Below are 17,600 nucleotides of genomic sequence, written 5' to 3' on the forward strand. Positions count from 1 at the left end.
TATATATTTTTTAAAAATTCTGACTTGGGGGTGGGTACTTGGATGCAAAAAGGTGGCATGATTGGGTGTTGACACCATGTGACTTTTACTGACAAGCCCAAACTGGAAAAACTGGGGTGGTGGTGGCAGGAAGTCCTGACTTTCTGGTCTATCAGCTGATTCCTGCGGAAGCAGAAATCTGTGACAAAATGGGGCTGCAGTGGACCGAAGGTTCCCATGTGGTAGGTGGAAAGATCGGTGCTGCTAGCCGTGTACTGAAAACCAGGCCGCAGCATGGCTTGGCGTCCTACTTGTGGTTAAAGGCATGAGAATACTTGCTGGCAGCAATAAGTAAGGATGGGTGTTTAAATGAGGAATTGAAAAAAATCAAAAATCAGCAGATATAGCAAGATGACTGTTTATCCAGTTTCAGTACCTGCTTCTAGTAACTATCACCATTTGTCCAAACTTGAGTTTGGTTGATTAGTACTGGGCTTGGCTTGGCCCGATTGTATGGTGGGGAGCCCATGTGGATTTGCAGGGGGAAATCACACTTCCCCTATATTCCCTTTACTATTTCCTGTTTCTAACAGCCCCCTTATCCTCATCCATACCTTTCTCCCACTGAACCACCAGGCAAACTACTTTTTATCTCCCCCCACCATCTTTAGCTAGATTTACTATTTATTTACTTCATTTATACCTTGCCTTTCTTGACAGTGGGAACCCCAAGCAGATTACATCATTTTCCTCCATATTCACAACAACCTTGTAAGCTATATTAGACTGAGAGAATATGTTTGGTTCAAGGTCACCCAGCGAGTGTCCACGGCAGAGTAGGGATTCAAACCTGGTCTCCCAGATCCTAGTCTGAAACTAACCGCTATGCCCCATTGTTGTCTGTAGAGTGGTTGTTGTTGAGCAGTATTGAGCAGCCACACTTGTTTGAGTTATGTAAGTTGTGTGGCTTCTGGTGGGTCTGGTTCTGATACATCTTTATTCTAAGGCTAAAACATCCCAAAAAACTGCCTTGACTCCTGTCTTTTATTGATAGAAATCAAGGTTTGAAAGTTGGCAATACTGTTGTGGTTGCCTAGCTACCCCCACAGCCACTGACAGCACATTTGTTTCTCAGTGCTACAGGTGTGCTTCTATTATTTTGAGAGGTTAACTCCAGCTTTTTTTGTTTGTCATATTTTCCTGCAAACCTGAAGCTTTCTTAAGGTTTGTAGAACATGTCTGCTCATGTCTCCAGTCTAAGGTGACCAGATTTTAACATTGGTAAAGTGGGACACCATTGACTGGGAGGGGGGGGGTCTTGATTAAAAACTGGTCTATATGGAGCAACAAAAAGTTTCATAGAACGCAAAAACAGTATTGTAATATATATTTTTAAATTTCAATATAATTAAAATTTGCCAGGTACCCCCAGATGTCCCCCCAAAAGTGGGACAATCTGGTCACCTTACTTCAGTCTCCAGATTTAAATATCAATTGATGGGACCTTGCTGAGAATTAGATATGTTGGCAAGTAGTGATCTATACAGAACTTGTGGGGAGTGAGCATCCAATTCCTCCTGCCTTTGCTAATTCCCATCTTCCCCAGCCCTTGCTTGCCATGCTTTCCCCTTTGCCTCTTCTCCATTCACCAGGCTGCTCCCATGGTGACTTGGGCTCCTCCTCTCCCTGCCCACATCTAGTAATGCCACCTTTGGGGCGGTACTGCTGACTTCTGTGCCACCTACCTTGCCTGCCTGTACTGTTGCTGTTTCAACAGGACCTGGGGGAGGACTGTTGCCACTTCAGCAGTAGAGAGGGCCAGTGGTCATGTGTTTCCTCATCTGCCTGCCTTCAGTTTTGGTGACCTGGCAGGAGGTATTGTGACCTCACCAGTGGTGAGGGATGATGGGTCCCATGCTTTCTTCCCCATCCTTTCCCAGAATTGCTGCCTTATCTGTTGAGACGAATAGAGAGCAGCAGAATTTGTTCTTCTCCTTCTCCTGCCCCTGCTCTTCATGCGACCCACTCTGAAGACCAAGTTGTATTAGCTTGCATAGACAACTGTTCTCTATTTGTGTTTTATTTGTACCTGTTATGGACCATGCAGTGTAAAAGTTACAAGACCACAACAAAGATAGCTAAGCAGCAAGAGGATTTATTTAGGATACATGTTTGCAAGCATAGAGAGAAAGCCAATTGGTGCATTCTCTGAAGTCTGCATCAGTGCAGCTCATTTTTAAGACCTTGATACGTCATCATGAGATATCCTGACGCTCACTTCCTTTCTGTCCCTCTAACCAGTCAGGTTACGCGGAGGGCTCCCAGTCTAATCTATCACCAACGAATATATCTTATTTCATATACTTTTTTTTATAGACAGAGATACTACATTCAGGTGCTATAAATCTCCTTTTTTTGTAGCAATTATAGCTGCTACATTCCACTTTTGACAAATTCAAGGTTACCTTCAGAGATAAAGAAGCAGCCGTTAATGAACTTTTAAAATGCACTCTGTCTGACCTAAGAATGAACCATCGGCAGACTAGCTAAAGTGTGTGTATTATTCTGTCGCCTTGAAGATGGGCCGGAATAAAAGGGGCAGTGATCCTGTTGATTTATCCCCATCTCCTGTCTCCACGCAATCTAAGATTGATGACTTCCTTGTACCAAATAATTCTGCCACAATTTATGCTGTTCCAACATCAAACTATTTTGCTCCTTTGGATAGCAGTGTCTCTATCAAAAATTACAGCGAAGAAAGGAAAGAGGTACCTACTCTGCTCCAAACTGAAGGCATTGACATTGAAGTAGATAACTTCAGTGTGGCAGATAACATCAAAAATGACCCCTTTAGTCTGACAGCAAAAACCCTTGAACTTATCTTCAACAGAATAAAACTAATAGAGGCCAAGGTCGATCAACTTACTCAGATATTAACCAAACCATCCAGGGCCACTGAAACCTAGATGGGACTAAATCCTGGAAGACAGAATGGTTCACCTTGCAAGCCTAAGAATATAAAGGAACCAGATTGGAAACAGCAACCAGAGGATTGCCAGTTTCAGCTAAAGTGGCAGCCATGCAAAATATGCCTCACCATCTACAAGTTCAGAGGTCAGACTTTATTATGGAACTCGAAATGGCGCGTTAACCAGCATTTAAGAGTTCTCTTTAGGAAGAACCTTTCTTTGAATGAACTAAAAACAGTAGAGTCACTTAACATTCAGAATCAGGTGCAAAGAGTTTTGCTTACCTTTGAAAGCCCAAAGATCCCAGCAATATTACTGCAACAGAGACCATTCCTCTACTCTAAAGGGGTTTTTCCAACCAGGGTATTTAACAATTTAATTTTATCTTCCTTAATTCCAAAGCTGCAAAACTCCAACACCTTTAACTCCAACTCTAACTTCTCAATGATTATTGCTCAAGAAAATGTTTTGCAGGCTAAGCATCAGAAGGACTTAATTTCATGGACAGACCTGCCCAAACAATCAAGAACGGACCCAGGGACTTTTGAGCCAATAAACAGTATAGAAGAAAATCTACTTCTTTCTTTTTCAGCTCTTCCCCCTATGGAACAAACTGAGATTACATCAAGATTAGAGCACCTAAGACTTAAATTACTCAGTTCAAGAAATGATTTGCCAGATCCAAATTCACCTCTACTTTTGACCTCTAATCAGCAAATGGCCAGTGTGCTAGAAACCCTTGTTGCTCCTGCCTCCTCATCCTCCACCCTGACACCAGTATGCTCTCAAGGACTTGTTGAAGAGCCACCTAGAATACAGCAGAAGGTGCCTGAGACCAAACTGACTAACATTATCTTAGAGGTCAATGTGAAGGACAAGGCTGCTGCATGCAAAAATGGCTGCAACTTCTTGGATTCTGATGGCGATTTAAATAGAATATCAAGTGATGAACATGAACTGCTGCCTCAAGAAAAGGATGAAGATATCCAAATGACTCTACCTGCCCAGAACTTCCCTCTGATTATGTCTTGCCCTGGCAATGGAATTAATGGAACTAATGTACAAAATGATATCAGTAATGAATGACTCCCAATGAACACCTCGCAGCTAGCCTTGGTTTGCTGGAATGTAGCTGGGTGGCACTCAAAACGCTTAGATGGAGCCTTTATAAAATATATATCTCAATTTGATGTTATATTCTTGCAGGAAACCTGGATGATAGATGATTTTGATATCTCTAATTATCATTCAGTTTTGACAGCAGCCACTCCAAGTCTTAAGGGTGGAAGACCCCGGGGAGGTTTAGGAATCTTTATCTCCATCAGACTGAAAGTGCAAGTCCTCAAGTTACCATTTTATGCTAATTGGGTAGTAGCAACACTGCTGCATTTTAATAAGTTCCAGTTAGTCTGCATTAACTTGTATTTACCTCCCCAGCGTTTACAGGCACAGACCAAATCTCTGTGGGGAGAAGTGGAATGTTATATTTTCCAACTAGCTTTAAAATATCTAACTGCCATGCTAATTGTTGGGGGCGACCTAAATGCAAGGATGGGGTATAACAACACATTACTTGCAGACAAATCCTCCTCTTGGCCTTTTTCACACAGAGGGTGAGCAACTTTTCCCCCCTCATGGTTCCTTAGATTCTGTGAGCAACTTAGCGAGTTTTTGCTTAGACCAGGCAGCCAATAAATTAAACTTATATATACTGAATGGAGCTGCTCCAGGCAATTGCCCTGGACAATTCTCCTTTTGGTCTGGGTCTAAACTGTCTACTATAGACTATGTAATGGTATCCCATGATCTGGCAACAAGGATAACAAATTTTGCAATTACCCCAAGACCGGAAAGTGATCATCTCCCTCTTACTCTGTTCTGTAACCTTGATGCCCCTTCTCTTAGAACTTCTGTCTACAGCCATCTTGATGGCTCAATAGAAACAGGGAGACTAAAAGTTAAATGGAATTGTCAGTTAAACAATGCTATAATTGAGTGGATTAATTCAGAGCATGGCATAGAGGTGCACTCCAGATTTTTAGGAAAATTAGACAACAGTTTTGACATCCTTAAGGTATATAATGAACTCATCCAGACTCTGAAACCACTACTATCTAGGCCTGGCTCAACCTCCACTGCGGTAAAGGTACCCTCAAGAAAGTGGTTTGATCAGGATTGTATAAATGCTAAGAAAGATCCTTTATCTTTTGCTGCTTTCAAAGCTAAGCCATCTCACCTTGCTAAATTAGAAGTTATAGAAAAAAAGAGAGACTACAAAACTTTTTTAAAGAACAAAAAGAAAGCAGCAGTCCATGAGAATTGGGCATCTATCATTAGATCTGTGAAGAACAAGGACTCTGTGGGTTTTTGGAGATTAACATCTACCTGCTCTGACTTTGCAATAAGTCATATGGCAAATACAATCACAGCTGAGACTTGGGAACTTTATTTCTCTAGCCAGTATAGTGAACATCAATTACATACTCAACTAGATTTTCCAACTAATTGTTTACCACAATGGCCACCAGTAGCATCTCAAGAAATTCAACTATTAATTCAACAATTAAAGAGTGGGAAAGCCCCAGGCAGTGACTTCATTCCTTCAGACTTATTGAAATCAAATGCAGATTGGTGGGCTCCAATTTTAGCCCTCTTATTCACGTACATTGACCAGACAGCTCAGATTCCCCAAGACTGGGGTCTTGCAGTCATAGTTCGCATCTTTAAGAAAGGCAGTAGAGAAGAACTGGCCAATTATAGACCCATAAGTCTCCTTAGCACAATCAGTAAATTATACTCTAAACACCTTAGTTTAAGATTGTGTGATTGGCTTGATCAGGAAGGTTTCTTAGAAGAAGAACAGGCTGGCTTTAGACATGGCAGATCAGTTATGGATCATTGTTTAGTCTTACAGCACTTAATTGACAAGTATGTGCACTCTGGTAAGAGATCACTTTTTGTGGCATTTGTTGACTTTAAATCTGCATTTGATTCAATATCTAGAGATCTTCTATGGTCAAAATTATCCAACTCAACAATTGATAAATGGCTTTTGCTATTACTTTATAAAGTTCACAAAAATACAAGTCTTCGTGTCAGATTCAGTCCAAAGGGTCATTTAACCAACTCGATCCCTACACAGAAAGGTGTAAGACAGGGCTGCATTCTGGCTCCTTTTTTATTTAATATCTATATTGATGCATTAATCAAACGTCTAAAGAACTCAGACATTCATGCCCCTAAACTTGCAGACAAAATGTTACCCATACTTATGTTTGCTGATGATGCAGTAATTCTCTCACAGACCAGAATAGGCCTGAAAAGGGCTTTGGAAGTTTTGGCCTTACATTGCCAGGAGGAACACCTAGTTATCAATTATACCAAAACAAAAATTATGTGCTTTAACAACAGCGCAAAATTTTTTACTTGGCATATTGACCAACATTGTATTGAGCAAGTTAAATGCTTCAAATATCTTGGTGTGATCTTCCAGTATAACGGAAAGCAAACTGCTCATATTCACTCAGTAGCTAACGCTGCTCAGAAGAGTGCAGCGGCTATTTTAAGATTCTATCGAACTAAGGGTGGTGGCTTCATTCCTGCTGCAATCAAACTGTTTTCAGCCAAATCACTGGCTCAACTTACATATGGTGCCCAATTAGGCCCTTACTCCAATTTTGCTTCCTTAGAGAAAATCCAAGCAGATTTCCTAAGAGCCCTCTTTAATGTTCCAAGGTGTACAGCCAATGTAGTTCTCCGGCAGGAGGCAGGGTTGACAAAAGTAGAGACCAGGGCATGGGTAACAATAATTAACTATTGGCTAAAAATTCATCTTCAACCTGTAGGCCTTATTCCTTCTTTCTTGTCAGTTAACCCACAACCCACTTGGTGTACAGAAATAATTAACAAACTTCTTAAAATTGGCTTAGCCCCTGATCATCTATTAGAAACGGGGCACAGACAAGCAAAACATCTGGTCTATCAACGACTTATGGATATTAAGCTACAAAATGAGATGGCCCTACTCCCAAGCCCATATAGGTTACTAAAGTCCTGGGAGGGATTTTCTACTGCACCATATCTAACATAAAAAATTCTTTATTACAGTCATAGACCAGCAAAATCAAAACAATTTCACAGTTACATAAATAATATGGCTAAAACACAGTTTTACTCATAAAATAGCATTATGTTAAACACTTGGACTATGAGTCTGCTAAAATATAAATTAGAATTAAATGGAAATATAGGAAATTGTTCTAATTGCTCTCAGGGTCTGTTAAGTTTTAGTCAACTTCCACCGCCTTTTCATGGCTGTAGCACAAAACCTGGCGACACTATATGTGATGGAACAATTTGTGTCTGTGAGCAGCAGGGAGATATAAAATTGTCATGAGCACCCTGGGACTCTATGTAACCATGGTGTGATAAATATGGAACGTACGTCATCATAAAACTGACAATACAAAAGGATATGTTCCAATGTTTCTGTTTGACCAGAGCCACAGGGGCACTTCCTTTCACCATATGGAGTTTTCTTGTATCTCCCTTCAAGTACAGCTGAGGGAAGGGCATTGCAACGAGCTAAAGTGAAGGCCCTCCGGTGGCTAGGCACCTCAAGATTTTTTAAATAAGCCAAGGGACCTGTGACATACCTGTAGCCTTCACTAACAATGAAGGCAGAGGTATTCGCTAGATCATGTTGGTGTTCTATATCCACTACTCGCTGTTTGATAACCTCTTTAGCTTGGTCATAGGCCATCCAAACCAGAAATTCTGGAGAAAATCCCAAAGCTGCGATTTCCCCCCTCACTGATTGTTTCCATGAAGACTGGAAGTCATCCTTCATTATCAAAGAAGCTAATCCACAGGGGAAAAAAGAGATTTTAAGCCAGTAATTGAGAATGTTTAACCATACTCTTGCCTCCACCTTCATAAGGCCAGTCTCAAGTCGCAAGGCGGCACTGGAGACACATCTCGGGACTTGGATGGCTGCTCTTAGGAATTTGGATTGTACAGATTCCAATAATGCAAAGTTGGAATAAGGACCTAGCTGCGCACCATATAGCAGTTGTGCCATTGACTTAGCTTCAAACAATTTTAGAGCTGCGGGGATATAATGACCTCCTTTTAGCCTAAGGAATCTGAGGATGGCATTTGCACTTTTTTGTGCCTTTCCAGCGACATAAGCCCCATGGGCTATCCTGCGGCCAGTTGATTGCAAAATGACTCCTAAATATTTGAAACAGGAAACCTGTTCTATCTTAGTTCTGTCAATGTGCCAGGTATATTTTTTTGGCCTTTTGGCAAATGTCATGATTTTGGTTTTCTGATAATTAAGCTCTAATTGTTCCCCTTCACAATATAACGACAATGCATTCAGTGCTCTTTTAAGTCCAATAGGTGTTCTTGAGAGAATTACTGCATCATCTGCATACAGAAGAAAAGAAATGTGACTTCCAGCAAGTTTTGGAGGATGAAAGCTGAAGTTATCGAGATGGCTCACAATATCATTGATATAAAAATTAAATAGAAATGGGGCCAGTATGCATCCTTGCTTAACACCTTTTTGAGTTTTAACAGGAGTGGAGAGATGACTCTGAGGGTTGCACCTCACTTTCAGTGAGGTCCCTTCATGTAACGTACGTATTAAATAAAGCAGCCGATGGTCTACTGAAGAATTCTCCAATTTCTCCCACAATTTGACACGGGGAATGGAGTCAAAAGCTGCTTTGAAATCCGTGAAGATGGTGCCGTAACAGCTGGGCTTCTGTCCGGCTGAAGATGGTGCCGTAACTGAAGATGGTGCCGTAACAGCTGGGCTTCTGTCCGGCTCTTAAGCCATGCTGAGGGTCAGGAGCAACCGCACCTGGCAGACCTGAGCAGATACGCAAATCTCGCTCGCCGGTCGCCCCAGGAACCGGGAACAGCATCCTGAGGGTCCTACAGATTCGTGGAGAGGGAGGGAGACTAAGCTCTCCGGATCACCGCGGCATGTGCTCAAGGTCATGATGGCGCCCTTGTCGTTAATAACTTTCTAAGCCTGAAACGACCAGCTGACCCTACATTCTTCCCAGATCATCTTTTACTAGACTGACAGGAGCCGAAGTCTACAACAGTAAAGACTGTAAGTTTTCTGGCTTTTCCTTTTCTTTCCCCACAAGCTCTTCCCCCCCCCCATCCTCAACCAATTTACAAGTGAATTCTTTCGTCCGAGTGAGAGGCTCCCAGCTTATTATACCCACTAACCAAACAAAGAGAGAGCTTAAGAAAAGAGAGACTTTAAAGTTTTGTTGAAGAGAGTTCAGTGGGGGAAGCTGACTTGATACGGAGATCGACAAACTGATAATTTTGGATCGCTCGTGCTCCCGCGAGACCTCACGAGACTTTCTGTTTATAGTTTGTGACTGCCTAGAACTATGGAAAAATTAACTAAGGCACAGCTTTTCCATTTGTTATGCGAAGGGAGCTCAAAGATACTGAAAGCAGTCAATAAGGTGGAAAAGGAAATCCGAAAGACTAAGAAAGAGCTTTTAGACAGAATCGACGGTCTGGAAAAAATAGCTGATGAAAACACAACTCAGCCAACAATACTTCAAATGAGAATTCAATGTCTGGAAGTTAATCAACAGGAGGGGGAGAGAGCTAGGGACGTAAAAATCCAAAGCACCTTGGAAGAACTTGGGAAAACAGATTTAAGGAAGGAAAGCACCGAAAACCTGGAAGTCTATTTAGAGCAGGAAGTGATTTGGATCAACAAAATAAAAAGAGTCAATTCAAAGGCGACAGCACGCAGGAAGCTATCAGGAGATATCTCTGTGTGACCAGAGGAAGAGATCCAGATTGATAAAGTATACAGAGCCTACTTAAAGGTGACTGCAAGCAAGAATCAAGCAAGAGACTTCTTTGGCCCTAACAGAAGGACAACTAGAAATACTCTACTATGGAAAAAAACACAATTTCATTTTCTGCGACCACCTGAAGGATGTGATGAACAGTGGAGCATTCTCCTGGTTTCCTGTGGGGAAGACAGCAGCAGTAACTTTTAGGACAGGACCAATATATGAAGGGAACTGACTTTATATCATCTAAGACAATAATAGAATATATTCTTATAATAGATTATACTCTCATATGTATCAACAATTACTCTGCTAAGAAAGATGGTAATAACTTCTAGATCAGGATCAATATGTGATGGGAACTGAATATGTATGCCAATATGTATGCTAAAAGAGGATGGCAAACTATACTTCATATGTATTAACAAGACAGCAGCAGTAACTCTTAGGTCAGGGCCAATTTATGAAGGGGACTGACCTTATATCACTTAAGATAATAATAGAATATATTCTTATAACAGATCATACTCTCATATGTATTAACAATCATTTTGCTAAGAAAGATGGTAAAAACTTCTAGATTAGGATTAATATGTGATGGGAACTGAATATGAATGTTAAAAGAGGATGGCAAACCATATCAGCTGGTCGCTTTTTTCTCTTTACTTTTCTGTAAATGCTTCATATAATAATAAATAATAAAATTATTTTTTTAAAAAAAGCTGCTTTGAAATTTATACAAGCGGCATAGAGGGAAGTTGTGTAGCGAGAAGAGTATTTCTCAATAAGGTGATGTAGAACCAGACACTGGTCGATAGTGGATTTGACCCTCTCTAAAGCCAGCTTGTTCTTCAGCAAGGACATTTTCCTGTTCCATCCATTCCTGAAATTTGGATTGAAGGTGCCTTGGGTAAAGCTTACTGATTATGTTGAGGAGGCTAATTGGTCTATAATTAGCAGGATCACTTCTCCTCCCTTTTTTGTAAATTGAGATGACAATTGCAAGTCCCCAGTCTTTGGGTATACAGCCATGGGCATCAATGCAGGTGAAGAGTGAAGCTAAGATAGGGGCCCAGAATTCCAAATTATTTTTGATCATCTCTGCAGGGATTAGGTCTCCCCCTGGAGCTTTTCCCAATCTTAGTTGAGCTATTAAACTCTTTATCTCACCCTCAGATACTGGTGTCCATGTTGGTAAGTTTTCTATTGATTGGTTAGAATGTTCTCCTTCAGCATTGGAATCCATATATAGTTCCTGAAAATATGACTCCCATGTTTCTGAGGATATTTGACAATTCGTTGTATCTGTAACATTACTTTGAGAGTCTGATGTTAGCCGCCAGAATGATACTGAGTCGTTTGTTTTAACAGCCTGAATGAGTCGAGACCAGTTATTTTTAATGGCATCCTTTTTTTTACATGCCACTAGTTTATAGAATCTCTTCTGGTGAAAAACTTCCAGAGCAGCTGCTAAGGTGGTGTTAGATATAAAAGTCTGGTAGCTGAAAATAAGAGCTTTCTTGGCTTTAACACAGTCCTTGTCAAACCACGCCCTCGAGGGGTGGCGTTGTTGTCTTAGAGGGATGGGTTTTTTACAGGATAAATGTTGGTATAGTCCCTGGGTCAAAGTGCTGTAGCTCTCCAAAAGAGCAGCTGGAGATTTAGCTGTTAATAAAGCAGATCGAAGACATTTGAACTGGTCTGTGTTCAAGAGCTCGGTTATTGATAGATTTAATTGTGAGGTCCATTTTACTCAACAGTAAATTTTTACTAGCTGTCAATAAGGAAGATTGATGACAGATCTCAGTATGTGTTTTTTGAATAAAAACATTTAGATGAACCAGATTGGGAAATGATCACTGTTGAACTTGGGTATTACTTGTATAGTCTTGGTATAGGGAAGCAGGTTCCTAGATACAATAATATAGTCAATAGCACTCATTCTGATCCCAGAAAGGTAAATAAATTCTGCTGGATAATCCCCTTCCAGAGCACCATTTAGAATGTGGAGATCCAACCTATAGGCTAGTTGGGCTAAACAAAAGCCTGAAAAATTTGAAGTCTGATCTTTAGATTGTCGCATATACAGAGGTCTGGTAATTTCATATGTGGGAGGCCAGCAATTATTTGATGTATAAAGAGTATAATCATCAGGTCCCAGTCTGGCATTAAAGTCCCCCCCCAGGATTATATAAGCATCAGGATTTGACAAAGAGAGATCGGCAATGTATGTTTCTAGATCATTCCACAGAGCTTTGCCCAGAGATTTCTGTTTTGTAGAAGTCATATAAACATTTAAAACCAGGAAGCTGTAGAGATTGAATTTAACTTTAACTGCCATAGCATATGTCTTGAAGGAAGGAAAGGGCCTTATTTCAGCACAGAGCTTAGTGGAAATTAAAATCCCCAAACCACTTTTTGCTCTTCCATACTTGTTCCCTGGTTCTGCTCCAGTTGAGAAGGAGAGAAATCCATTAAGCAGTAGGTCATCCGCAGTCCAAGTTTCCTGGATCAGTATGATATCATAATGAGCAAGAAAGCTGATGAAGTGTGGGTCCTTAATAGATGAACTCCATCCAGCAATGTTCCAGGTTAAAAGGGTGACTCTTCGGAGGTCAATTGATTGTCAATTGGTCAGTTTACAAAGTGGGGGCTGGGTAGATATTTCTTGCAAGGGCAGCATATTTTCTGTGTCTTGAGTATGTGGAAGTTGTTGTTGCTAGGATTCCGGTGAATCTTCCTGTGTAAAAGGAGCTGGAGAAATCAGAGCAGCGTGAGCAGCAAAATGTGGGTCACTAGCAAGCTCTTGCGGTGGTGAGAATTTCATTGACTTGTTTATTGAAGTCAAAGATAGGAATATCTGATTATCATGGCAATGAGGCTCACTCAGACTCAGTATAGGTTCCTGTGATTTAGCAATATTTGTCAGAAGGATATTTTGTTTATTTGGGAGATTCTTTTGAGTAGATGCTAACTGGGGATGTATAGGTTCCTTGGCTGATGTTAGAGAGCACTCAAAATCGCTTTCAGAACCACTTCCTCTGTCAATGATAGATGATTCAGAGGGCTGTAGTTGTGGGACTCTGCCTGCTAGCATTAAATGAGATTCAGATGGACTCAAATGAGATTGAACTTCCATGTCTTCTTCAAAATCATGAGTATTTTTCAGAATTCTAAATTTGATATCTTTGAGCTTTCCCTTTAATTTAGTAAGTTCTAGGCTTTTTTCATCTGAATTTACCTTCAGTGCACTTTTGGAATTTTCATTCCTAAAGAGATTAGAAAGATCAGTGCATTTTGAAGGTTGGATTTTGCTGCCCTTATCTGCCGCAATTTGGACATTTACCACATTTACCACTTTTCCGGTGATGAGATCATGAACAGTCTGCTCCTTAAATACTCTAGTAACATTAATTCGATGTGTCTGCCAGAGGCTTTTGCTCATGCGTATAATTCTACTAGTGAGAGTTGACTGAGCAAAGGAAAGGAATATACGCTTGCTTTTCCTAAAGTTTGGGAGATAGTGGAAGTCTTCCAAGTCAATTTTTCCTCTTTGGCAATTTAAAATTTGAGACAAAGAAGTCACTATAGCCCTGCGATTGTTCCACCTGTGAACATTCTGGGAAACTTCAAAAAGAAGTTGTTTTCCTTGAAGGGTCCGGCAGTAACTTATTGCTTCCAGCTGCTCTGAGGGGGTGGAGCAAACAGCCTGATTGCTGCCGTGATCAGCTATGGTTGGCATCTTAGTTCCTTGTTTTCCATGTATAATTTGTAAGTCAAAGTTGTGTTGAAGTCTATCCATTTTATCAGCAAGTTCATTTAATCGTTGCAACACAATAGTAAGGACTCTGCAGAGAGATAGCAGACCTCCTGGAAGAGTTGAGTGAATTGCCCGGGTGAGCTAGCAACAAATTCTTGAGAATTATCACTCCTACCTCCCTCCCCAACGGAGTGTTTTAAACTAAGGTGTTGGTGGGCTGAAGGAGAAGTCTGCTGTATATCTGACTTCTGTATTTCCTTGTTCTTCAAGGGGGAGGAAGAAGGGAGTTCTAGGTCAATAGTTTTGCTACTCACATCTTGCAGGGGGTTTGCAGCGGCAAGATAGGTGCCTATTCTCATCTGCATCTCTGCCTTGTCGGATTTATGTCCCCCACTATCATTGCTGGGGCTTGTCCTAGACCTTTTCTTGCCTCTTGAGGTCATATTGACAGAAAAATTAGTCCCAGGGGAAGATAATGTCAGTCATGAATCAGGAGCGGAGTAGCAGCTGTCGTTCGCACCACCTCGCCTCCGACGCCTCCCTCTTCGAGTCTAACATATATCACCTTTACTAAATTTCGATGGGCTTTTTCGAGGGCCCGGTTCAATGCATTTCCATCAGCACTGCTAAGTGGAAGACTGCAGCGTGTGCCCATAGAGGACCGATTATGCCCTTGCAATTCAGGTGTAATTGAATCAATTGCCCACATTATATTATACTGTGACTTTTATAAGGTTGCCAGAAGCCGTTTAATCTTGCCCTTGTTATCAAGGTTTCCTGGACTTACAGATGATCATCTAATTAATATCTTGCTTGCAGATAAAGATAATTCTGTTTCTTACATGGTGGCAAAGTTTTGCTATACTGCCAGCAGAGTGCGGAAATCTTTGGCTATTGTTGATGCTGAATGACCTGACTGTCAAAATGCTGTATTCATGTTTTGTGCCTTTGTCAACTCCCTGATGCCGAATGTCCTGTTAAAACGCTGTAATAATGTATGTCTGTAGATACTTTGATGCTGGTCAATGACCGCAATAAATAAATAAATAAATAAATAAATAAATAAATAAATAAATAAATAAATAAATGATAATAATAATAAAAGTGTGTGTATGACTCAATTGTGTTCCACAAATCTATATAATCCATATCATACCCCCTCCCCCGTTTATGTCTACATTGCTCCGTGGATCTGAATATAGGCCATGTTGACTGCTATCTATACTGATACTTTCCTTGGATTCACAGAAGATATTATATTGCCTTCTTTAATTTTTGTTATAAGAACAGGTAATAATGAGTCTAAAAATACCCGTGTTTAGATTTTTCATTATTGAGAATTTTAACCTTTGGAAAAATATTTACTAAAAAGACTTGAGTAAGTAACAGGAGTATGGAGAAAAAAGATTCCTTAACAAATGTAAGAGCTGGTACTGAGAAATTTCCAGTACTCCCTTGTAATTATGAATTAAGAGCAAATTAGGGGGTCTCCAATGGGGTGCCTATGGGCATGCCATGGTGCCCACTAATGCTTTTAGAAGGTGGGTGAGGTTTTTGGCTCAGCAGGAATTTTGCTTGGTTGTTGGCAATCTGATTGTCTGGAGAGATTTATTAAAAAGTTGCAGCAGCTGTCACCACAGCACAAAGATCGTCATGGCATGGCTGAAGGTGTATGCATGCATGCAAATATTTTAAACTGTATGTTCATTTTAAAGGGATCTTGTTGAACAGAGCTGCTCAAAGTGCTAAAGTGTAACTATTAAATTTATGAATGATCTCACCCCCTGACATTTTATGGTTGCCTTGGCAGCCATTTTAAGGCAAACTCTGCCCCTTGTGACCATCATTGTGTAGTTCCACTTACCATGTTGCGTCAAAATTCCAAAGATGTCTGAAGCATCAAAAAGTTTGGGGAACCCTGGTTTAGATGAAACAATATCACTGCAAATATGAAAGTATATCAGGAAATGTCAGCCGTTTGCTTTGATAAAAGTTAGATTTCTTGCATTAGGATTGTCCCTTTCCCAATGAACTCTTAAAATTTGTTGGTTGCAAACTACTTCTTTGTCTTGCTTGCTATTTGGTTCAAAATTTCTTCTAGGTTCAAAATATCTTCTATGGTTAATATACAGATCTGCCCAGTTATATTTCATCTTTACCTTCAAATAATGCCTTCAGAACTGCCACAATATAGTTAATCCAGCATTCATCCTTGTTAGCTCCAGAAACAATCTTCCGGGATCATCTGACATTTGCAGTATTTGCATACTACCTCTATGGACTTGCTTTGCAGTAAACAAACTTGGGCTAAAGGTTGAAATGGTTTGCAAACTGCACTTTTAAGATTCACAGAAATAAACCAATTTTTATTTTGTGAACCCTTATTTATTATCTTGATTTTAATAAGACCTCTGTGTGAATTACAAGTAATAGAAATTTCTGTTACATGCAGCATCCACCCAGAGCAGAAGTCAGTATAACAGCTGAAGGAAGAAATCTCATCTTGGATATTGAGAAGAATGAGTAAGTTTGTTAGTCTTATTCCATATAGTTATTAATCTCAAAATGGAGAGCTAGAGTGCTCCCATAATTATACCTGATCTTCAGGTTACACAAATAAGTCTCCCTGGGGGAAAAAGTAGCTTATGGAAGAAATCACAGTCAGAGTAGTTCAGCAGTGGAATTTCACTGTGAAATTCCACTGCTGAACTACTCTGACTGTGATTTCTTCCATAAGCTACTTTCCCCCCCAGTTCAGCAGTAGAATAAGCTGGCTAAGGAGGTGGTGAGCTCCCCCTCACTGGCAGTCTTCAAGCAAAGGTTGGATACACACTTTTCTTGGATGCTTTAGGATGCTTTGGGCTGATCCTGTGTTGAGCAGGGGGTTGGACTAGATGGCCTGCATGGCCCCTTCCAACTCTATGATTCTATGTTTCTATGAAATACTAACTTCAGATAGTAGATTAGAAGTGGTTTAAGGGTTCATGGGGCCCATAGCATCAGAATTAGTTTAAGGATTCACAGAGCCCTAGAAGAGAACATTTGCAGCAAGAGTAGCCAGACTGGGCCATGAGGCCAACCCATAGTGGAAAGGAGCATCACTCCAACCTCTGTCACTGCTATGTCAGTTTTTATCTATGACTACAGGCCAAATTCAACTATTGCCAGCTCAATCAATACAATACAAAAAGCTTTAATGGCATCCACTATTGCCGGCTCATTGTACGCAGGATACGACTCTGCGCAGGCCCGTTGACTTCCAGACCAGCGAGTGGCCTACCAGCCCAGAAAACAGAATAGTAACTTTATAAAGCCCAGCACCAAGGCACGCCTTCCCCACAGGGGCACATTGAGACACTCAAAGTCCCTGCCAAGTGCTTGCTGCATTCCTGACTGCACCAGGCTTTACTTCTAGTAAATAAAATAAATTAAGATTCTAGTTTCCTGGTTTCCTCTGGATTTCTTTATAGTATCTAGATATTGTCCTAAAATGATATGAAAACAAATCATTATTTAGTCAGCTCTATGGGCCCACAGGTGAGGTCCAGTAATTTTGTCCCCCTGTTTGCCCCACCCCCCAGTAGCCTGCTACCAACAAAGCCAAAGTCCACACATGAATAGTTGTTCTAGCAGGGAAATATGCAGCAAGTGCAACTTCTGCTATCCTGCTGAAAGCTCCATTCCATTAAGGTCATTATATGATATCTATTGCAGAACTCTGGTGTAGTCCTGTACCAAAATATTAAAAATAGGTTCACTTAAGCTGTTGCACCAAAGCCATGCAAGTAGATAAGGCCTAGAAACTTCTATCCAGCCATGTAAAGCTATTCTCTAATCACATTAATCTGGTTTGTCCTGTCTTCTCTGGTCAGTGTAGCTTAATTCAAGATTATATAGATAAATTTGAATTGCAGGAATCAAGTACAAATTATCAAAGCCATGTGTAGTGAGAAGGATCATGTTCTACTAGTTGCCAAAGCACTACTCTCTTAATACTCTCTTATTGCTAAAATTATGAATTATGTATTGGTGTTATTGTGTACATATTCT

At 40.6% G+C, this 17,600-nt stretch overlaps 1 protein-coding gene and 1 long non-coding RNA gene across 8 annotated transcripts in view; one reads left to right on the plus strand and one right to left on the minus strand.

Moving 5' to 3' along the window:
- The window catches only part of LOC143832263 (uncharacterized), a 28,319-nt gene extending 26,523 nt beyond the window's left edge, over positions 1-1,796 (minus strand). The window contains exon 1 of the long non-coding RNA XR_013229166.1: positions 1,725-1,796. This is a non-coding gene — a long non-coding RNA (uncharacterized LOC143832263). The remainder of the gene's footprint in view (positions 1-1,724) is intronic.
- Positions 1-17,600, plus strand: part of ADAM19 (ADAM metallopeptidase domain 19) — a 166,327-nt gene that overhangs the window by 10,357 nt on the left and 138,370 nt on the right. For 6 of the 7 annotated variants that reach the window (XM_077326405.1, XM_077326402.1, XM_077326403.1 and 3 more), the window contains exon 3: positions 16,003-16,073. The exons of the other annotated variant lie outside the window; for it this stretch is intronic. In XM_077326405.1, the coding sequence (XP_077182520.1) occupies positions 16,003-16,073 (71 nt within the window). The remainder of the gene's footprint in view (positions 1-16,002; positions 16,074-17,600) is intronic. 7 annotated transcript variants of the gene reach the window in all.

The sequence above is a fragment of the Paroedura picta genome, chromosome 3 (assembly GCF_049243985.1).
Source record: "Paroedura picta isolate Pp20150507F chromosome 3, Ppicta_v3.0, whole genome shotgun sequence".
Taxonomy (NCBI): domain Eukaryota; kingdom Metazoa; phylum Chordata; class Lepidosauria; order Squamata; family Gekkonidae; genus Paroedura; species Paroedura picta.